The sequence below is a fragment of the Quercus suber genome, unplaced genomic scaffold, assembly GCF_002906115.3.
Source record: "Quercus suber isolate HL8 unplaced genomic scaffold, Cork oak 2.0 scaffold_491, whole genome shotgun sequence".
In the NCBI taxonomy this organism is placed as follows: Eukaryota; Viridiplantae; Streptophyta; class Magnoliopsida; order Fagales; family Fagaceae; genus Quercus; species Quercus suber.
Window position 1 is genome coordinate 80,563 of NW_027069940.1, and position 23,243 is coordinate 103,805.

At 33.3% G+C, this 23,243-nt stretch overlaps 2 protein-coding genes across 6 annotated transcripts in view; both read left to right on the forward strand.

The window, feature by feature from the left end:
- The first annotated feature begins 471 nt into the window (after window positions 1-471).
- On the forward strand, window positions 472-2,065 carry LOC112024721 (protein WHAT'S THIS FACTOR 1 homolog, chloroplastic). The gene has a single exon (XM_024057355.2). It carries the CDS (start codon window positions 634-636, stop codon window positions 1,822-1,824), a length of 1,191 nt encoding a protein of 396 aa, XP_023913123.1. The 5' UTR covers window positions 472-633; the 3' UTR covers window positions 1,825-2,065.
- A 10,092-nt stretch (window positions 2,066-12,157) lies between these two features.
- LOC112024707 (UDP-glycosyltransferase TURAN) overlaps window positions 12,158-23,243 on the forward strand; it is a 19,622-nt gene continuing 8,536 nt past the window's right edge. The window contains exons 1-10 of one of the 5 annotated variants that reach the window (XM_065763089.1): window positions 12,158-12,339; window positions 12,432-12,575; window positions 13,872-13,905; window positions 14,143-14,198; window positions 14,295-14,435; window positions 16,291-16,439; window positions 16,522-16,611; window positions 16,723-16,798; window positions 17,170-17,233; window positions 17,326-17,440. In XM_065763089.1, the coding sequence (XP_065619161.1) occupies window positions 12,462-12,575; window positions 13,872-13,905; window positions 14,143-14,198; window positions 14,295-14,435; window positions 16,291-16,439; window positions 16,522-16,611; window positions 16,723-16,798; window positions 17,170-17,233; window positions 17,326-17,440 (839 nt within the window). In that variant the 5' untranslated portion in view covers window positions 12,158-12,339; window positions 12,432-12,461. Of the gene's footprint in view, window positions 12,340-12,431; window positions 12,576-13,871; window positions 13,906-14,142; window positions 14,199-14,294; window positions 14,436-16,290; window positions 16,440-16,521; window positions 16,612-16,722; window positions 16,799-17,169; window positions 17,234-17,325; window positions 17,441-23,243 lie in introns of those variants that run through there. The other 4 variants (XM_065763087.1, XM_065763088.1, XM_065763090.1 and 1 more) reach the window with 4 other exon arrangements.

Genomic DNA, 23,243 nt, shown 5'->3' on the forward strand with positions numbered 1-23,243 from the left:
AAAAAAATTTGAAGGTCATGCCCAATAATTTTTTAGGTGTGTGGGAAAATTATTACATGATAACTCTTAAAAAAATAAAGGTACAGATGTAGAGAAATAATTTTTTTTTTAGGTGTGGGAAATTTACTATAACAATTCCTCTTTTAGGGTTTACAACAATTATATCTTAAAAGTAAAGAGGATTGAAATTCCAAATTAACCTACGTGCATTTGAAGGTCATGCCCAATGAAAGCAATGAAGTCAGCTACTTTATTTGCTTTTCCATCAATATAATTTAGTAATTTATCTATAGACTTCCAGCAATCAGAAATTATGGTGACTCTTTTCTAAGGCATAGTAATTTTGTGCATAAGTGAATAGACGAATCTTTATTCTTTATTGATAACGTTATTTAAAAGCTATAAATTTTTCCAAAAGTCATTATTATTTATTTATTTAGATTATATACCAAAGGTTTTTTTTTTTTTTTTTTTAGGATTTCGAAGAAACTTTCAGATGTCAGCTAAACTCTGCTATTTCTATGTCAATTTCAACCTCCAAAGAAAGGAGCTCTACATGTGACCCTTAAAAGACCGTGCACTCCAACTGTTCGACGATTGGTCCCAGAGACACCTCTTTGTTCTTATTCGCAAATGCAGGAGACATTCACGTTCTTGAGCTTAAACAAGCTTCTCAAATTTTCAAAAACTGGTTCTATGACATGGGTTCCAGTGAGGCACAAATCAAGTGGAGGAAGAAGACCCAAGAAGAAAATCTACCACAGGGTCCATGAACTTGACAGAGTCATGGACTTGCAAAAGAAACCATCTTTGATCCTTCAGCTCAAGTCCATCATCCAATCCCAGAAACAACAGTCTCTCTTTCTCAGGGACCTTGAAAAAGAAGTTGGGTTTATTCAGAAATGGAATTTCATGGCTGTCATTGAGAAGTACCCTGCCATATTTTGTGTTGAAGGGGGTGGCAGTACAAACAGAACACCCCCTTCTGTTAGGCTCACTGATAAAGCACAAAAGATTGCCAGTGAAGAAGGTGAAGCTAGGAACTTGATGGAACCAATTCTGGTTAAAAATTTGAGGAAGTTGTTAATGTTATCAGTTGATTGTAGAGTACCACTTGAAAAGATAGAATTCATTGAACCTGAATTGGGTTTGCCAAATGACTTTAAGGAGTCAATGATTCCAAAGTACCCGGAATACTTTTCTGTAAAGGATGTCAATGGGAAGGCTTATCTTAATTTGGAAAATTGGGACTCTTCATTGACAGTCACTGCCCGTGAGGAAAGAGCAGCACAGGATGGGATTCCGGACTTTAATGGGAGTCGAAAGCAGGTTAGAATCTCGAAAGATGGTAACTATCGAGGTCCAAATGCATTTAGACTGAGTTTTCCTGTAGGCTTTAGGCCTAACAAGAGTTATCTTGAGGAAATTGAGAGGTGGCAGAAAATGGATTTCCCTTCTCCATACTTAAATGCAAGGAGATTTGAAGCTAAAGATCCAAAAGCCCGAAAACGGGTGGTGGCAGTCCTCCATGAGCTCCTCAGTTTGACTATGGAGAAGAGATTGACATCTGCACAATTGGATGCATTTCATTCTGAGTATCTGTTACCATCTCGATTATTGCTTTGCTTGATAAGGCATCATGGTATGTTTTACATCACTAATAAAGGTGCAAAAAGTACAGTTTTTCTCAAAGAAGCTTATGATGGTTCAACTTTGATAGATAAATGTCCTTTGTTGTTATTTTATGACAAATTCATATCACTTAGTGGTAGAAGAGAGATCAATTTGAACGGTGAGATGCCTTCTTCACAAGTTGTTACCTGAGAATTTGCTTTGCTGAGAGAGATACTGTGTAATGCTGGTAGATATGGACTATGCTTGTGAGACTTGCTATAATGCCATAATTAAGTCAGTCATTTTGTAGTTCATGATTTTGGTCTAGCTAACTGGTTTTGATCTACCCCAACAATCAAACTTATTTGCGTTGATTCATTTTATTGCCAGGGCTTGATGTCTGTGTGTATAAGTACGCAGTTTCCATATATGTAAGCATATTTTTATATCATTTTGCTTTTGATATCCACCGTTGTGTCTGAGCATTGGGTGAATTACTGGAAGTTCTGTTTTAAAATCATACTTACAATAGATCATCTTTTACCTCTTTGTCAATCATTAAATGGGTATTGTGGTTGAACTCCTACGAGCAATATTTTTAGTCAAGGTTGTCTATGCAAGTATTTTGATCAACATGAGTTTTAGTATTATGGTGACTGCCTGACTGGGATCCATAGAATCTCTATGTTTAGGCTTTTGTACTTGTCATCCGTCTTAGATTAGCTTAGAGAGCCAGAGACAACCAAATGAAATGGAGGGGTTCTCCAGATGGTTCTATGTCTGTGCCATCTGTTTTTGCCGAAGATGTTGTGAAGTGGTATGTTTTCTTTCTTGTTCGTGTATGGGGCACAAATATATCCAACAAAACCTAAGTCAAATCAATAGATTATGGTGTTTGGTGGACAATAGCTGCTCTTTATGTGGTATGGAATGTGACTTTGCTAGAGTAGCGTGGTTTGGATTAGGTTGGTGCCTTTGTATTGATGCAATTAATGTGAATTTAAGTATTTATCTGATAATGTTGGCAGTTGCTCCCCCAGCTCAAGTCCTGGATGGCAGAGTAACAAACCAGTTGCCATTATTTGCTGCTGTGGATATAGATTAATTACCAAAGCTAAGGAACTTAACTTGATCTAATTCTGCTGAAGTTTTAACTATGAAGCTACCTGCCAGAGTAATGCAGAATTTTGAAAGCTTTGCTAAGCTCAGACAAGATCTCTACTCAGGCAACTATGGAGCTGACAGAAACCTCCTGCATTAAGTTCAAGATGAACTGTGATGCTGCTCTCAATTCAAAGCAGGCATTTATAGCCAGCTGTTTTGCGAGACTGGGAAGGCCGTGTTCTGAAAGGGTGGGCAAGGAGGATTCCAATTTTCCAAAGAAAAGGGTGTAAGGGAGCTGGCAATGGAAGGGGAATCCAAGATGTGCATGGATGTTTAAAGAAAGGAAGCAAAGTCCAAGCTGGGAAATGTCTTCCATCCTCGAGGCTGTTATGTGGCTCCAGCATGTATGTTTGATTGGGTTAGCAGGAATGCTAATGGTGTGGCTCACTCCCTTAGCAGTTGGGCTATTACTCGTTGTCCTTGTGGGTATTTTTTTTTTTTTTTACTTTCCACCAGAGGTTCTACCAGTCATTTTTGTAATTCTTGTGTGCAATAAGTAGTCTATTACCATAATGAAAACATCATTCTTATAAAATAAAATTAAAAAACTGGATAATTGAATTGCATGCACATACACTAAAGTAGTTATTTTGTCAGTTCACTGGTATAAAGACTTGGAGGACTCACCAGAGTTTCCAGAGATATATATCTTTCCTTTGGGCCATCAAACTGAGCGGAAACATTGGTGGCGCGTATGAGTGAAACAAAAAGCAAGAATTTTGAAAGCCTCCAAGATATTAAATATCTGCAGCAGCAACATGCTTATGACTGAAACTAGTTGATTTTTTGTAGTTGACTGCTGTTATGAAACTTACCTGTGAAACTAAATGCAATATTTTAGTTTAGAGGTTGAACACTGTCAGTGTATTACAGGATTTATAAATTTATTTATTTTTCATGGTCAGGGTGTTCATTTGAAAACCCTCACCATAACATTGAACCGTCCCTGGGTCCAACACTCCACATCAGTTGTCCACGGTCATATATGCAAAGATTCCTCAATTCTTAATAGTAATAAATATATATGAACTCAATGTTTGATTTATTTATAGCTTTGTGTATAACATCATATAAAATCATGCATATAAGGAATTAATGTAAAAAATTATTTAATTTTCTCATATGTGTAAGTATATGTTTCTGTTTAAATAAATGTTATGTTTGAAAAAAGTTTATTACATTCATTAAAGATTAACAAATGATTAACATGCAAGTTGATCGATTTGTAATTTGATGTTATACGTAAAAAGGTTTCAAATTCTTTGGAGTACAAGTTGAACATTATTTGTTGTAATAATTGTATTAATTTCTAAAAAGAGTATTTATTGATTTTATCTTTGAACTACAAGTTGGACATTATTTGTTGTAATAGGGGTTGTTATCCATGTATATTGTTTTGTGTATTAAAAAAGAAAAAGACAAATGGAAATATTAATTTTTAAGTAATAGTATGCCAAAAGTGGGAAAATCTCTAAAGCAATTTAGTCACCACTAATTCATAGAGGAGAAGTTTCCTAGAGATATATAATAGAAGTGTTCGAAACTGATCTAGTCACCATCTTAATCATCAATCAACATTGATATGCATTACTTGCAAAAGAAGAATGCTGCATGTTTATAATGTCACAGTTTGAAGAACAATTTTACCCCCAAAAAAGCCTTTTGAAAGATATTCTAGAATATTTGAAAATCCAACCAAATTTAAGGGATCTTTTTTAAAATGTTCAAAAACTTCATTAGGTTTTGATGAATTCTAGTTCGGAGTTTTGCTGGACGATAAATCGACGAAAAATGGATATTTGCAGTTGAAGTGGCAAAATATAAAATTCCCACACACAAATTATTAAACTCTCTAAAATAACCATATCTTTTAGTTAAATAATTTTAAATTAAAAAACACAAACTAGTTAAATGAATAATTTATTGTTCCTAATTAGGATATAACAACTTGTCACTTAATTAAATTTGTTGTAGAATTTTTCTTATTCAAGTTGTTACTGGTAAAAGGGTAATATCTCAAATGTGAGCATTTACCACCTACATGGCCTTAGACCACGCTTTCTACACATCTTTATAAAAGACAGCTCAGGTGTGATGGAGCTAATATATATGTATAAAAACTTTAGCTAATGCTCAATGGATAAAAGCTAAAACAGAATGAACGAATTTACCATATAACACTATAATCTATTATATAAATAACAAATTTAATTGTTGTCCAAGTAGCTTAAATTTTATATGAACATTGATCGTGGCGTAAAAGCCATGTTTTACAGCACCTAATGAATAAACACCTATAAAATTACCATGGATAAGTAAAAGGGTTTTATACTAGATTATTAAACTTCTTTTATTATCGTGGATTCCTTTGTTGTGGTCGTAGGTTAGTGATTTTTCTCTTGGAAATGTTTTCCTTGTACTTTTTATTTATTCACCATATCATGTGTTCATTGTTTGATTTTTTTTTATAATTTTTTATATAACATAGTATAAAATCATGCATAAAAGGAAGGAATATATAAAATTATTTAATTTTCATATATGTTTTTTTTTTTTTTTTGGTTTCCCACAGTGTTTCCTCAAGACTTTCAACCAAAGACTAATCACTGTTCATGCCAGATGGGCCCACGAAGGGGTAAAGCACTGGCCCAGGAAATTCTTTTCAAAGTGCAAGTAGCAGAACTTGAATTAGGGAGCACACCTAGTCAAGCCCAGTACAAGCACTTTGAGACCAAGAGCCCAACCAACTTGGCCAACCCCCTGGGTTATTTTTCATATATGTTTAAGATCACGTTTATGTTTAGATAAATACTATGTTTATAAAACTTTTTTTTTTTTTGAGAAAACCATGTTTATAAAACGTTGTTGGTGGTCATTTTAGAAGTCATAAAAAAAAAGAAAGAAGCCCAACAACACGGGCAGAAAGGAGCTGGTAAACAGATAGAAAAAACCAATAAGCCCAAGCTGCAAGAATAATGGGCCACAGGTCCATAAAATAAGCAAATGAGCCTTGAGGAAGCAAACAGGCTCAAAGGAGCCCGGAAAGAGAGAAATAGCAAACCCATGGGCAGTATATGATGTAGAAAAGTGAGAATGGACCGCAGTAGGTCTAAAGTAATGCAAGTAAAAAAAGTAAGGGGTTAATGGCAAGCCTATGAAACCTAAAGATGAGGACAAAGTAATTGGGTTGGAGAAGCCCAATGGAGTTAGTAAAAGCCCATGATGCAGAGTTAGGAAAAAGGCCAAGAAAGTCCAAGAAAAGCAAATGGGTCAAGGATGCCCAAGAGAAAACAAATGGGAGACAGGAGCCCGAAAGTAATGTGATGAAAACCAATGGCCATACTGAGCCACTGGGGAAAGAATAAACGGCAGGCCCAAAGAAGTCCAATAGAATTGAGTAAAATAAATGTCACAACAGAAATGACAGAGTGATATGGTAGAAAATGATAGTAGTCAAGGAGTAGACTGAAAGAAGGCAAAGCCTAACATCAAACAAAGCCCAACTCTTAAGGGGAGTGGGAAATCAGAAAGCAGCTCACATAAAAGGTCAAAGATGGTCGGCAAACTGTGCAAGCAAGCCTCCAGACTGCAGCGAATGCATGAGTAGTAAACAGATTTTGGACGTACATGAAAGGGAGGCACGCGCAAGGCTCAGACATCACTAGCATGTACCCAGCCAATACGAGACATGGTGAGGTTATGGGTTAGAGGTAAGAGTGCCTGGTTTGGCGGTGGGGAAAGGGGAAAAACCTATTTTGGGGTTCTTACTCAAGCTCTTTTGGAAGATACCTCCTACTGGAATGACATACCACCCAAAAGAAGCAAGGCTGAGTTGGAACCACTAGGTGCATGTCATAAGGGATAGGGAGAGAGAGCACCCACACTGTGGCAGGAAAGGGTGCCATGGCAAACTAACAAACAAAATAGTTTTCTTTGTCTAGAGATAGGGAGTGGCACACAGACAGACCAGTAGTGGTCAGCAAGTACACCCAGACTAGACAAATGTGGTTAAGGGTTAAAACAGTAAAATTCGGTCACGGCAGGCACTATAAAAGGAGGCCTTTGCTGAGCGCAAACAAAGGAGGGGACCAGAATCACGGTAATAAGAATCACTAAGGAAAACCAAGAAATAGAAAAAACGAGTGTGGAGGAAAGAAAGAAAAGATAAGAGGAAAATTAAAGAAAGAAATAAATAGAGAGTTAGATCAGCAGGCAGGCACCAACAGGTTGATTCCCTCTCTCCCTCTTAAAATCCTGTTCTCTGCCAGAAGCAAGAAGTTCATATGGGCACCAACCATTCAGGTTCGTTTCTCTCAAAGTGTTAATTTCCACGGCAGGATTTCCCCGGGAGATTATTTGCTTTGAGAAGAAACATTCTTCTCTCTCTGGTTTCAGTCCTGCGGATCAGCCTTGATCTGATTTCTTTCTTTTGTTTGATTAACCGATATACTACTCACTTATTCCCCTTGCTTTCTTTATAAAAGTAATAGTTGTTAAACTGTGATTATTTTTCTTGATTTGGGATTATCCATTCACTTTGATTAAGGAGTCAAAGTACTTTCTTTTGTCTTATTATTACCATATCTACCTGCCATGACTCATCTAAAATGGCTCTGCCTGCCGTAAGCATGCTCTTGGCAAACGAGGCATAGTTTGCACACAAGCCGGACCAAATTGAGTTGCAGTTGGACCGGTCTCAACTCTCTTACTTAGAATACTTAGGCCTAATACTGTAGGAGACAGCCCAGCCCAATATAACAAAAAGGCCAACTACAAACGTTTATTACATTCTTTGAAAATTATAAAATAATTAAATGCAAGTTGATAGTTTTGTAATTTGATGTACTTGTAAAAGGTTTTTAAATTCTTTCAAGTACAAGTTGAATATTATTTATTGTAATAATCGTATTAAAAAGAGTATTCAATGATTTTATTTTTACTTGAATTTTTTTTAATTTAAAAAAAAAATGATGGATTTAATAAATGTTTGGAATAAGAGGTTCCAATACATGTATAGTGCATTGGGTTAAAAATAAATAAATAAAATACAGATGAAAATTGTTTAAGTAATAGGATGGCAAAAGTGGGGAAATCTCTAAAGCACTTAAGTCAACCCCTAAGTTGTGGAGAAGAAATCTTTAGGATTGTAGGGGCCTTTTTTATGTTGTGCGTTAGGCTGGGCTGCCTCCTGCGGTAGTGGGCCCGAGTATTCTAAGTAAAAGAGTTGAGACCGGTCCAACTGCAACTCAATTTGGGCCGGCTTGTGCACAAACTATGCCTCGTTTGTCAGGAGTGTGCTTATGGCAGGCAAAGCTGTTTCAGATAAGTTATGGCAGACAGATATAATAACAACAAAACAAAGTCTTCTAACTTTTTAATAGAAAATGACCAAATAATCCCTAATTACGAAACACAATCACAATGATAATAATGACTTTTACAAAGAAGATAAAGGAGTAAATGACAATATGAGTTAATCAAGAATAATCATGAATTAAGTCAAGTTTGGTTCGCAGAAGCAAAAAACCAAAGAGGAACAACGCTTCCTCTCAATGCAGCTAATCTCCCAAGAAAGATCCTGCCGTAGGGATTAATGGTTTTGAGGGAACCGGACTTGAATGGGTAATGCCCAAAGGAATCCTTTTTACTTTTTGGAAGAGAGTAGGATTTTGAGAGGGAGAGAGGGAAATCGACCTACTGGTACATGCCCACTGTATTAACTCTCTTTGTTTTCTGTTTTCTTTCTTATCTTTTTCTTTCCCTTTTTTTGACTTTCTTTCTATTCTATTTCGTGATCTTCCCCTGTTTTTCGATCCCTTTTCTGGGCATGGCAAGGGTCTTCTTATAGTGCTTGCCGTGACCAGATTTTACTACTTTGTCCTTTAACAACCTTTGTCTGGTCTGGGTGTATTTGCCGACCGCTAAGGGTTCGTCTGTGTGTCACTCCCCTTTACCAGACAAAGGTAGGTTGTTTTATTCATTAGTCTGCCGTGGCACCCTTTTCTGCCACGGTGTAGGTGCTTTCTCTCTCTATCGCTCATGGCATGCACCTAACGGTTCCTCCCTCAACCTTGCTTCTTTTGGGTGGTCTGTCATTCCAGCAGAACGTACCTCCTAAAAGAGCTTAGGCAGGAGCCGCAGGATAGGTCTTTTTCCCTCTCCCCACCACCAAACCATACCCCCTTATCTCTGACCTATGACCCCACCACGTCCCATATTGACTGGGTACAGGCTGGTGGTGCCTGAGCCTTGCGCGTACTTCCCTTTTAGGTTTTCCAAAATCTGCCTGCTGCTCATGCGTTTGCTGTGGTCTGGAGGCTTGTTTGCATAGTCTGCCACACTTCTTCGTCCTTTTATGTAGGCTATTTTATAATTCCCTGCTCCCCTTAGGGGTTGGGCTTCATTTGACACTAGGCTTTACATTTCTTCCAATTTATTTCTTGATTGCTATCATGTCCTGCCATATTACTCTGTCATTCCTGCTGTAATGACTTGATCCTGCTGGGTCTTTTTAGGCCTGCCGTGTATTCTTTCCCAAATGGCTTAGCATGACCATGGATTTTCTTACTTATGGGCTTCTATGTCCCTTTTGTTTTCCCTTGGGCATCCTTGGCCCATTTGCTTGCCTTGGGCTTCCTTCGCCCTTTTCCTAACTTTGTGTTCTCATGGGCTTTTACTAACTTCATTGGGCTTCCTTGGCCCAATTACCCCATACTCATCTTTGGGGTTTGTGGGCCTGCCATCAATCCCCTACTCTCTTTACTTGCATTGCTTTGGGCCTGCCGTGGCCCATTCTTACTTTTTCCACATCGTACACTGCCCATGGGTTTGCTATTTGCTATTTCTCTTTTTCCGGGCTCTTTTGAGCCCATTTGCTTTCTCAACACCCATTTATTTATTTTATAGATTTGTGATTCATTATTCCTGCCGCTTGAACTTAATGGTTCTACTCTATGCTTGCCATTTCTTTGCTGCTCGTGTTGCTGGGTTGGGCTTCCTTCCTTCTGTTCGGGTTCCACAAAAAAAAAAAAAAAACAAAGACCCTCAACAAGGATATATATAATAAAAGTCTCCAATCCCTTGATTTGTATTTATTTCCAAAAAAGTGAGGCCACATGCATAATTATAGGTAACATCAAATTATAAAACTATCAACTTGCATTTAATTAATTGTTAATCTTTAATGAATGTAATAAGTATTATTTTTTTTAAACACTAATGTATTTAAAAATAAACTTGTACTTTAAACATATGTGAAAATTATTTATTTTTATACATTCGTTTGTTATATGCATGTTTTTATTCAATTTAGACATTTTGCTCAATTCCATTATAAAATAGTTGTTAAGTATGCAATTAACTAATAAAATATCTTTCTTTTAAAAAAAAAAATTCTTAGATAAAAGAATCTATAATTTTTTTTTTTTAATTTTATAAAAAAGTTCATTTTAGAAAAATACTTTTTAGCGCCAAATTTTTAACGAAATTGGACAAAATGTCTAAATGAATAAATATGAAATTTAGAGAACTCAATTTAATGAAAGTAAATTTAGAAGACTAAAATAAATTTCAATCAAACTTAAATAATGTAATTTACATTCTAGTCTTTTTTTTTTTTTTTTAAAGCTCAGCTAATTTTGACCTTGGATTAAGATTCTAGTTTAAAGCCATGTATCAAGATTCGTGTTGCTAGGATACTCTAGATTTGCTTAATAAAAATATTTAAGCTGTCTTCTTGTTTTAGGTTTTTTTTTTTTTTTTTTTTTTTTTTTTTTTTTTTTTATAATGAATAATTGTATTTTTACTTAAAAAAAAAAAATATATATATATATATATAAGACCAAGATAATATTTTCATCATACTTTTTTTTGTAACCTATCATATCATATTATATTATGTACTAATAAATTTTGGGCTTAAAAGTTGTGGTTTGCCAAATAGTTGTTTCAAATACTATATAATAGAAATCAGACTTACAAATTATGGACTAAACCAAATTGACCAATTTTTTTAAATAAAATAAATTTGTTATTTTTTACTAGAATCCTTCTCTATGAGATTTTTTTTTTTCTAATTCGTTATTTGTACATAAGTTAGTGGATGATGTGTATGAAAGAAACTATTTGAAATTGAAACTGGTCTTTTTTTCCTAACTCTCACGTAGAGGCATTAAAATTCAAATAGGAGAGGTTAGGTATCTTGAAATGATGTGTGTGTGTGTGTGTGTGTTTTTTTTTATTTTTTATTTTTTATATTTTTAAATGATGTTTAAAAGTGAGATAGAGATGGTGTCCTAATTTTGAGACAAAATGGAGAAAAGAAAGGGAAAAACCTAAAACTTATGAACAATAAATTACTTTTTTAACTAGTTTGTGTTTTTTAATTTAAAATGATTTAACTAAAAGATAGGGGTATTTTATATAGTTTAAGAATTTGTATCAGAATATTTTAGTATGCAAAATGATAAAACCTAAACAAGAAGTCCTATTATTAATAGTGTAAATTATCAACTCTTTCTTTGCTATTTTCTCGATTCATTTCATTATCACTTTTTCCTCTATTATTTTATCACATCCTTGGATAAACTTTAATGTAACAATGAGTGCTTTCTCAAAACATAGAGAGTTTTGTTCATAGTAACTTCTTTTTATTTATTTATTTATTTTGATAAAGCAAACATTTTTGTCACAATAACTTCTTCTTCTTCTTCTTCTTATTCTTTTTATTTTTTGTTTTGATAAACAACTTCTTCTTATTCATTTTTGTTTGTTCCGGTTAACATATTAGTACGTTGGGACGTGACAATGTTTTTAATACACAGTTTCTTTTTCTAATTTTTCTTCTTCTTTTTTAATAAAATAAACACCACATTTAATTTTTTTATTGACTTTTTTTCTTCACCATTATTAATAATTATCCTTCTCTTATATAATTCTTAAATTGATTAAAAATATAATTACATTTTATATCTAAATTATAATGAAACATTTATAAATTCTCTATTAGTACATTGGAATGTCCTTGTGCCTAGCGGTTATCTAACAATCAACTAAACTCTCATTAATTAGTTATTGCTAAATAAATAAATTAGAAAGAAATCGCAATCACAATGTTTTTCCGTTTAAAAGAAAGGAAGAATCATAAAATGTCCTATATAATTAAATAGGTAAACTCCAATAACATATTCCGAACTATGAGCTAAAGTTAATCAAGTTCAAGAATTTTTAAAATTGATCAATTTGATCCCTAAAGTCTACTTAGATTTTAAGACAGGTGAGAAAATTGATTAATTAATAATAATAATAATTAAAAAAATCATTAAAATGGACTAGGCAAATCCAAGTCCAAACAAGTCGAGTAGTCCATAACTTAAGCCCATTCTCTCTGCACATTATTTCCGGGTCGGGTTTGCAGTGAATTCGAAGTCACCATCTCTTTCTGGGTTTCACATTTCCTGTAAAACGAGAGAGCGAGGGAGTGAAACTGAGTCTGTGTACAGAGAGAGAATTTGATTTTTCAAGTGGATTTTTTCAAGTGGATTTGATTTTCTCAAATGTCAGGTAAACAAAAAAAAAAAAAAAAAAAAAATCATTTCTAATTTTTTTTTGGTTGAATTGATTCACACAATTAAACAAAACTACCGATACAACAGCCCATTTTTAATTCAGAATTTGACGTAATAATGAACGATTATGAAGGGCAAAACGGGAAGAGAGGGAGGGCGTGCGTGGTGGTATTGGGAGACCTCGGTCGAAGCCCTCGGATGCAGTATCACGCTCTTTCACTTGCCCGTCAGGTTCATCTTTCTTTTTCTTTTTCTTTTTTTCTTTTTTTTTTCTTTATTTTTGTCTCGCTTAATTTAAGTGTCTATGTGTTGAGTCTCGCTCACGAAGATTTGAACCCGAGCACTTATCTCCCACTCCACAAGAACTTGTTCATGTGAACTGATCATCACGCCAAGGGTGTGCATTAGTATTTAGATTTATTTATTGACAATGAATTGAAGGAGGTAAAAAATGTAATTAATTGAAGTCTTATTATAGACGAGCAATTAATTTGACTTGTGTACTAATATGCTTGTTGTATGGATCTTAATACTAGTGCTGTTTGTTCATTGGGTAAATCTGGATGATTTCAACTATGTACCAATTTTGTGCTGCAAGAGAAAATGGGTCAGCCACACTGACCTATTAAACACATGAATTTGAACAATGCAAGCTAGGAGGTGCTAGTTGAGCTACAGCCTACTTGAAAGGCAGCTTTTAGTCCTAAAAGAATTGTGAATGTACTAAGCTAGTTCATTCATAGCCTTGACATTCTAATTCTTGTTTATGTGGCAAAATTTGACAAACTCACGTAGCGCTCCTCCGTTATAACGGAAAGGTTAGAGAAGGACTAACTTGGTATGTTTGCATTTTTTTTTTTTTTTTGAAGATTATAAACGAACTTTTCAAATTTTAGGGACTAAAATAGAACCCAAATCAAATTTCAGGGACTATCACATATTTCACATTTTTTTTGGGTACTAGTTTAGTATTGTTAATCAAAGTTAGAGTTTGGCAGTTGTATTATAACTTCAAATTTTGGTAAAGTAATTTCTTTTGATGGAATGATATAAAGTATAAAATGAGAGATATTATAAGGTTTGCAGTTTGTGGGAGGTGACTAGGGTTGATGATTGATTATTATTTGCTGCCTCTTCACTCATCTTATTTTTGAGATTGTGGGTTCCTTGAACATAATCTTTAGACATTGGCACAATAACATTTGCATGCAGTGATCACCGTCTTGTTTTTTTGATTGCTTTTCATTTTCTAACTGCATCTATTAATCCCATTTAACATTGTTGGTCGTTACACAAAGTGATGACTGGTGAATGAGTATTATCCAGGGTTATTGAAACTGTTAAAGGAGTGAAGCTTATTTTGGTTAGCTTGGAAATATATGTGGAGTGATGTATATCTACTAGATCAAATTTTCCTCTTACAGCTCCATACTTCTTCATGTTATGATTTTTTTATCATTTTCATTCAGATCTCTCATGTTTCTTGGTTTCTCAACTCATCTGCAAACTTTTCTTTTGATTTTGCAGGCATCTCTAGAAGTGGACATCATTGCATATGGAGGTAAACCTTTCTATTCTTTGGAAAAAAAAAATGTAATGTTTTTTTTAATCCAATTGTTGCAGGCATCTCTCATTTTTTTTTTTTAAAAAAAGGGCTAAACTGATAGACTTTTGGTGAGTTTTACTCTATAGTTATCTATGAACTCTCCTCTCTGTTTCTTCTCAAGGGTTTAGGGGTCTTTCCGTCAAGCTATTACTAAGTGTGCTGCTTTAACCACAAATTTGAATGTTTGAATAGGTTCTGAGCCCCACATTGCAGTTCTAAGTCACCCATCCATACATATTCACCCAATGGTATTGTGGTGGAGATATTTCAGTATATTTTTAGACTGGGGATTTGTGTCTATCATTTTCTTTTGATTATTTATTGTATATTGTTTTGATTTGCAGACACAATGGCCAAAAATCTTTCAAGGATTACCCAGGATATTTCGCCCCATAATGCTTCTGCTCAAGCCAATAATTCAGTTTTTAATGCTTCTCTGGTTTCTTTGTCTAAAGATACCTTCTCCTGATGTTTTTATCGTGCAGGTGAACCCTCATATTTCATTTTGGGAGTACACGGTGTTTCTTATTTAACAACTTTGTGGCATATGTAGTATTAGTAGTCTTTGATTGTTCTAGGAAAAAAAATTTTGGTCATTGATTGTTATTATGTTTACTTCCTCTTGAAATCCTCATCTTTTGTGTTGGTGCTTGCTTAATATATGAAAGAATCCTATATTGATAAAAGCATTTTTTAGCAAAATTTAGACTTTTCTTATGACAGAGGAGGTCAAGTGATAGTTAAATACAAATGTCTCATTTGTAAGTCTTTCTTGTTGTTGCAGTTGCAATTGCTTATTATTTTATGGGTTAATTGTAGCAATCTGCCTTGAACTATAAGGAAATTTACAAATGTTCGTCATAAATTTAAAAATGCTGCAATCAACACCCTAATTCGAGACTAATTTGCAATGTCCATGCCACCATCCAAATTAATCTCGAATTAGGATAACGATTGTGTAACTTTTGTAGTTTAGGGTGCACATTTCAAATGCTCTCAAAGGTTATGGTAGATAACTATCTGCTAGTTTGTTAAATGAGATATTGATTTGGATCATAGGGTGGGAATTAGTAATATTTTATTAATTAATCTTGAATTAGGGTGTTAATTTCAGAATACTGTAATTAGGGTGCATATTGCAATATCTCCCATAGATTAGGATAACTGCAATTAACCCTTATTCTTCCTGATTAACATTTGGGAACTACATTGCACTAAATATTGTCATTTTTTAATTCATTATACAACTTTTTCCTATTGGGGGGGGGGGGAGGTATGGTGGCTTATGTTCCAGGTACAAATTCTTCCTGATTAACATTTGGGAACTACATTGCACTAAATATTGTCATTTTTTAATTCATTATACAACTTTTTCCTATTGGGGGGGGGGGGAGGTATGGTGGCTTATGTTCCAGGTACATACATCCTCATTTCTAAATGAAGCAAAATGCTATTCTTCCACGCCAAATAAAAAAAAAAAAAAAAATCAATTTTTACTAAATCTATTGTCATAATGGCTGGATGAGTGATTGTGATAACTAAATGGCCAATGAGCTATAGCTCAATTGGCACTTCCTTCTTCCATAATAATTGATTGGAGGGTGAGGTCGTGGGTTCAAGATCCACTTGGGTATGTGTGTAATTTAGCACTAAAAAAAAGGATTGTGATAACTAAATGATATTTTTCCAGAAGTAATTTTTTATTTTTTATCAACCATAGCATATAATGAGATGTTATTATACCTGGTTGTGTCAATTGCTATGATACATCTTCCTTCTAGTGATTACTAAAAGTGCTACATGCAAGTACATGGTTGAAGTGAAGGCATCTTTGTGCAAACTCTGAATTTTTTTTCCTGGATGGTTTTACCCATCTTGGGAGGTTTATAGTTGACTCTTTACACTTTCAGGTGACTCTGAAGGTTGTGGGTTTATGTTTGAAGAATAACAGCCTATTTTGGCACATGTCCTATAAAAAAAACAGCCTATTTTGGCACATGTACTGAAAATTTCAGTGGAACATCACTACGGGCACATTTTGTTATTGCTTGAATCATGGAGTATCTGGACCATATTCATTATTGTATATCATGAAGATGAATGAATGAATTGGAAATAATCACATTTTGGATCCTTTGTTCTTGTTAATCATTTAGTTCATTAAAATCCTTGTCTTTAATTTTTCAACATTTTTTGTCACTTGATTATATATTTTGTATCTTGTCTCAGTCTGTGTGTGTCATTGTGTGTCCCCCGGATTCTTGATTTTTCATTTTATTTTTTTAATTTATGTCTTAGAATTCTAATAATTTGAGTTCTAATGCTTTCTTGCTTCTGTAGAATCCTCCTTCTGTTCCAACCTTAGTGGCTGTAAGATGGGCAAGTTCGCTTAGGAATTCCGCATTTATAATTGATTGGCATAATTTTGGATATACACTACTTGGTTTATCCCTTGGGAGAAATAGTCGCTTCGTCTCTGTATATCGTTGGTACCAACTTGCATCCATGCTTTTGTGTATGATGTCCTTTTTTAGCTGTACATTTTTTTATAATTTTTGGATGTGTTCTTAGGATTGAGAATCGTTATGGGAAGATGGCAGATGGTTCCCTATGTGTAACAAAGGCAATGCAACATGAACTGGCTCAAAACTGGGGGATTAAGTAAGATGGTCAGCTAAAAAGTTTGCAAATTTTTTTTATTGCTTTATAAATATTTTTGGTAAAAAATCCTAATGGTGATTTTCATATCTTCTTCTGGTTTGACATTGATAGTGCAACAGTGTTATATGATCAGCCACCTGAGTTTTTCCATCCCACTTCATTTGAGGAAAAGCACAAGGTGAAGCAAGTATTTCTATTCATACCTTCAACGATGAACTCATTCATCGACTCTTTATTTTAAGGTCTTTGTTTGCTTGGATGCATGCCCTAGGTGGCACCTCCTCCGTGTCTTTTATTGATTGGATTGACTTTCTTTCTGTATTATCTGTAAAGGGATTTTACACGTTACTTTTTGTGTCTTTCCCTTTTCCTTTTCTAATAAAAGTTTTACTTATCAAAAAAGAAACATCCAGTATACTCTATTGGCTTCCTTTGTATGATTCTTTTCTTTTTTGGTTAATAAAATTGTTATTACCTATAAAGATAGTATTTCTTTGTCAGCTTCTAATCAAGAATGTTTGATTGAAGAATTATGTCTGACATGTGGATCACTTGTAGTTGTTTTGTAGACTAGATAAAGATCTCCGTCAGCCTCTTGGATCTGGGGATTGTGTTAGTGGTGGTAAGTGTAACTTTTGACTATATCTGTTATTCCCAATTTAATTTAGGTTTAGTGGAAATGACTATTTTGGTCAAGTTACATACTTCTTGCAGGAAGTTTAGGAATGGGGAACTATGAGCTAAATGAGACTCTGTTTACTACCCAGGTTGGCACTGACATTTTCTTGAAGCCAAATAGAGCAGCACTTGTTGTAAGCAGCACCAGCTGGTGAGCTCCTCTTCCTTTGATGAATTTAGTGATCTTGTAAACCCTGAATATTTTTTATAAGTAATCTTGTAAACTCTGAATATTTATTGCCACAATCTTTGAATTTGGTTTGGCATGTCCAATTGTTATGTTAAATTGGTGCTTCTTCAGCTTAATTCGCTTTATCAGCTGCCATGATTATGTGATTTTTGAAAATTATTTTTCAAGTTTTTTAATTTTTTTTTTAATAACTAATGAATTATTATTAAAAATAGAGGAGAAACCTCATGTATACATGATTTGTAGAGGGTTCCCCTAAAGAGTAACATGATTTTAGAGTTAAATACAAAAGATGGAATTGATATTTGGAAGGCCATTCCCTTGTGTTTAATGTGGTGTATTTGGCAAGAAAAGAAGAGGGGGATACTTGAGGGATGGGAGATATTGGTTGGGGGATCGAAGAATGTATTCTTAAGGACTCTTCACATGTGGACCAAGGCTATGAATCCTTCTTCTCCCTTGAATCTTTGATTTTTTTAGATATGCTATATAGAACTTAATTTGTTTAGGTACTATTGAGTTTACTCTTGTGTACATCCTTTCTACTAAGGTACTACACCCTTGTTCTTTTATCTCCAGTAAAACTATTTATTTTTAATCAAAAAAGAATTTCATATGAAAAAGAAAAGAAAATTAATGATATATATAACTGGATGAATATCATTTGGGCCAAGAGTAAGGGACCACTCAACCAACATTTTCACACATGATGATATAAGTACTCAATTGACTGCTTCACACCATTAAATGTATAATTGTTGTTCTCTCTCCATATTGCCTGCATTGAGCATAAAATGACTATATTTACAACAAAAGAACTCTGACATTCACCTATTTATTTTTGTGTTGCCTTTGTTTATGGCCCCTGTACATGGGTAGCTCTTTTTGATCATTTATGAATTTACTTATAATAATAAAGAACTCTGACATTTACCAAACTAATTTTCCAATTATTATTGCACAACTACCAAGTAAAACAATCTCTTAACAAGTAAATTCAGCGAAATCTGTATGCTTAAAGTTACATTTATGTTCAGAAGTATTATATAAAAAGCGATAGAGTCCATAATAAGAACTCTGACATTTTACCAAACTAATTTTCCAATTATTATTGCACAATTACCAAGTAAAACAATCTCTTAACAAGTAAATTCAGCGAAATCTGTATGCTTAAAGTTACATTTATGTTAAGATGTATTATATTAAAAGTGAGTGATAGAGTATATGATCAAGAGAGTGTTAACAAGGCTCCTTGAAAGTTTGCTATTTTCGCTGGTCAGCTGCTTTGGAGAAGATTCATACTGTGGCTAATCTTATTAAAACACATCACGCTAATGAATTCAGTGTAAACACAGTGGAGAGAGTATTGACCATTTGGTGCTTCATTTACACCTTTATATATTCCTCTTTTGTAGATTCCTTGAATTTCAAAAAAAAAAAATTTGGTTGCCAAAGCTCATACTTCTTGTGTGCATGAGTTTCTTCTAATCTAATAATGTTTCTTTGTTACATATAAAAAATTAAAATAAAAAGGGGGTTTTTTGGGGGGGGGGGGGGGGGAAATAATGCCACGCTTTTGCAATTAAAGGTACTAAAAGTCTTTTCATTTTTTATTTTTTTTGTCTGTCTTTTTTCTTTTTCTTTTTTCGTTAAGCAAAAAGAAACCACCATGTAAAAAACTGATAAAATGTCTAGATATCCGTACCATAGATTCAATTCTCTTTTCTTCTCAACCAAAAGAGAGATTCAATTCTCTTATAAATATATGTTGAGTTCCACTATATATATCAAGTGTTTATTAGGTCAATTTGGACCATGTAAGCAAATATTAGGAATCTTAATTGGAATTTGACTAATATTTTTGAAGTATAGTGTGAAGTATAGGTCAAATTATGACAATTGTTATAAAACTGAATTTTTAAAATTCGAGGCCTAAAGGCCACAATTTTAAGTGAAGTGTTTATATATATATATATATAGATATTAATTGAATTATATTTATTTGAATTTATATATCATAGTTTTTACTTTAAATTTATTATTATTTTAAATGCAAAATTACTAATTAATTTTCGTATATAAGTTTTGCTAATCTTTTTTAGTTAATTATATAGCTAGTCTTCCTAATCTTGTAATAGTTTATCAACAAATGCTTTTAAAGAAAAAGAGAGTATATATGTTTTAATGATTGCTAGTTACAAGAATTATTCTTTTAAAGAGAGGTGGGTATATATGATTTATGATGGCTAGTTATAAGAATTATTTTTTAAAAGAGAAAGAGAGATGTGACGTTTGGTGGTGCTTTTTTTCTTTAAGATTTAAGTAAGATAGAGAAAATAATTTATATATGAGTCTCTTCAAATTTTATAAAATTATGGGGCCTTATTTTTTATGGGCCTTAAGAAATTGCCTTATTTGTCGAAGGGTAGAGCTTACCCGAAATTAGTATTAGAGTCAACTTAAAAAGGTCATGTAACGGGATTTTTTAGAAAATAACAATAAAACCCAAACAATATCATAAGTTAGGCAACGTTTGAAACTATATTGGTTTATAACAATTCGAGTTCAAAGAAATCGATTTCACTGTTCATTCGCTTACTTTACCCGCGGCTGAGGCCAAGAAATCGAGTTCACTAGACTCATTTCTTATACACAAAAATTGAGTTCACTGGACTCGATTTTTATACATAGAAATCGACTCAACTGAACTCGTTTTCCATGTATAAAAACCGAGTCACATGCTATCACAGAATGTGGTTTCTTGCCGATGAACGAAGAACGAACGAACCCAGCAAACGAACGTGGTTTCTTGCCGACAAACCCAAGCACCGATGAACCAGCAACACCGACGAGCAAACGAAGAACCTAGGCGGCGAAGCACGAAGAACAAAGAACGAACCCAGCAAACGAAGAATAAACTCGATTTCAACGAAGAACAACGATGTTTCCCAGCAATCCAGGCGCCGATTCTGACCAAGCCCCTGTGAAAGCTTCAGGTGATCGGGTTTGATTTGTTTTGGATTTGATTTTTTCAAGGGTTTTTGGGACTTGGAAGTGGAGAAACAGGCGGCATTTTGGGGAGAAAAAAGGAAAGGGAAGAACACGAAAAAAATCGTGTAAGTTCAAAACATGGAAAACGAGTTCAGTGGACTCGATTTCCATGTATAAAAATCAAGTCCAGTGGACTCGATTTCCATGTATGAAAATCAACTCCAGTGAACTCAATTTTTGTGTATAAGAAACAAGTCTAGTGAACTTGATTTCTTTTCCTCAGCCGCAGGTAAAGTAGGCGAATAAACAGTGAAATCGATTTCTCTGAACTCGAATTGTTATAAACCAATATAGTTTCAAACATTGCCTAACTTATGATATTGTTTGGGTTTTATTGTTATTTTCTAAAAAATCCCGTCATGTAACCAATGGTGGGATTTGGAATTAATTTTAAAGGTACGAAATTTACAAGTGATGTATACATGCGCGCACATTCACGGTTCATGTGTGTACCTCAAACAAATCCAAATAATAATAATAATAATAATAATAAAACTATTTATGTGAATACTAAATAATATTTTAGTACAAGAAAATTAATGAAAAATAATGTATTTTTAATCTTGTGTTTATTTTTGAACATATAAATAAGTTTTTCTTTTCTTTTCTCTTTTCAAATTTAAAATTCCACTTATGATTCACATGAAAGACTTTTAGTAGTTAGACAAGCCTTTAAGTACAACTAATGTGGACTCCCATGGTTAAGATAGAATCATTAAATGATCAAATTTTAATATTTTTAAAACTATACTATGAACATATACGAACTTGAAATGTCAGAGTTTAGAAACAATACTAAACTTAACATTTTATTATGTAATTTTAATATTTTATTACTTATACACTAATTTAATGAAAAAGAATAAATTATTAAATTAATAATTTTGGAATTTTGAAACATTAATAATAGTTTTAAAAGGTAAAACATATCACCGCGAACTCTTAGTGTGGTGGTCACTCTATAAGTATAAGTACTTGTGAGGTGTGAGAGAAAATGGCTGAGGTTCAAGTCTCAGGAGATAGCTTCACACACAAACACACTTAGATTAGGTTGTATAAAAAAAAAGTAAAACATTAATTAATAAATTATAGTTTTTGTCTCTTTTTTATTAATGAATATTAATAAATTATAGTTTTGAAATTGTGAAATATTAATAATAGTTTTGAAAGGTAAAACATTAATTGATAAATTATATTTTTTTGTCTCTTTTTTAATAATGAACATTAATAAACATTAATAAATTATAGTTTTGAAATCGTGAAACATTAATAAATTATTAATTGTGAAAAATTAATAATATGTAATAAAATATTAATGTAAAACATTAATAAATTCTGAAATTTATTAATTTTGAAAGGTAATAATAATTTTTGTCTCTTTTTTATTACTGATATTGCTTACTCTTCTTCTTTTCAATTGTTGTTTCCATTTATTTGTCACTAGTGTATAACTTGTGAACAATCATAATTACACACATATATAAGTTCAAATTATATTTAGTGTAAGAGTTACACAATTTTTAACCCACATATTTATAAACAAATTTTACTTCTTTTTTTCTTCTTCTTTTTTGGATATACATGAGTTTACTTTTTTTATATTGGGATTGTGATGTTTTATTTATATTGGACTGTTTGTCCTTTGCACAATATTAACTCACCTAAAAATAAAAAATAAAAAATAAACTTAGATAGGACACATGACGCAAAATTAGATAACAATTGGAATCCAATTTAAAGTCTAATGAATTTTCTTTTAGCTTTGCTTTAATTATATATATAGATTATAAAACATATATTTTAATATGGTTTTTATTGTTAAATGGTTTGAATTCTACTGGAGCCTAGGATGGGGTCCAACATTGGGACGGGCCTATGGCCCATATGTTGATAAAAACTGAAGTAAAGGATTCAAACTCAAGGCAAATTGTCAATTAGTGACCTTACCTTAATCTTAGGGAGTCTGATGCTCGGATTCCAAACTCTCAGGAGGTGTTTTGGGGTCTTGGTATGTTTACGAGAATGGTAGTTTTTTTATTGAAGGGGTTACAGAGGCATTTTAATCTTCTTCTTCTTCTTTTTTCGCTAGTTTGGATCCTTTTTGGTGTTCTAGGGTATTCTTGTCATTTTTGGTGTATTAGGGGTATTTTAGGTGTTTTAGGGCTATTTTAATATATTATTTTTAGGAATTTGGGGATAATTTTAAGTGTTCTAGGGATATTTGGGTATTTTAAAGGTGTTTTGGGGAACTCTAGTAATTTTGGGTAAGTTTTGGGGTAATAGTGTATTTTTAGGAGGGTTGTGGGTAAGAGTGTAGTCTATGAGAAAGGCGAGTCTGTTTATGTGATTTTGAAAAGTTGAGAGGCATTTTGGGCAATTCTAGTATCATATAAAAATTTACAACTTTTGTTACAACTATCTTATGTGATAAACTATAATTAGTTGTCTTTTACTGTATATGGACTCGTTACTTTTTCTTTACTATTCACAATTTGCCAAATGAACTGTTGTGGTAAAAATTGTAATATTTTTATACATATTTTGTTGATGCCTAAAATATATTCAGTATATCGTAAAAAAATTTGGGGACCATCCCCACTCATGTGATATTTCAGAGAGAGAGAGAGAGAGAGAGAGAGAGAGAGAGAGAGAGAGAGAGAGAGAGAGAGAGAGAGAGAGAGAGAGAGAGAGAGAGAGAGAGAGAGAGAGAGAG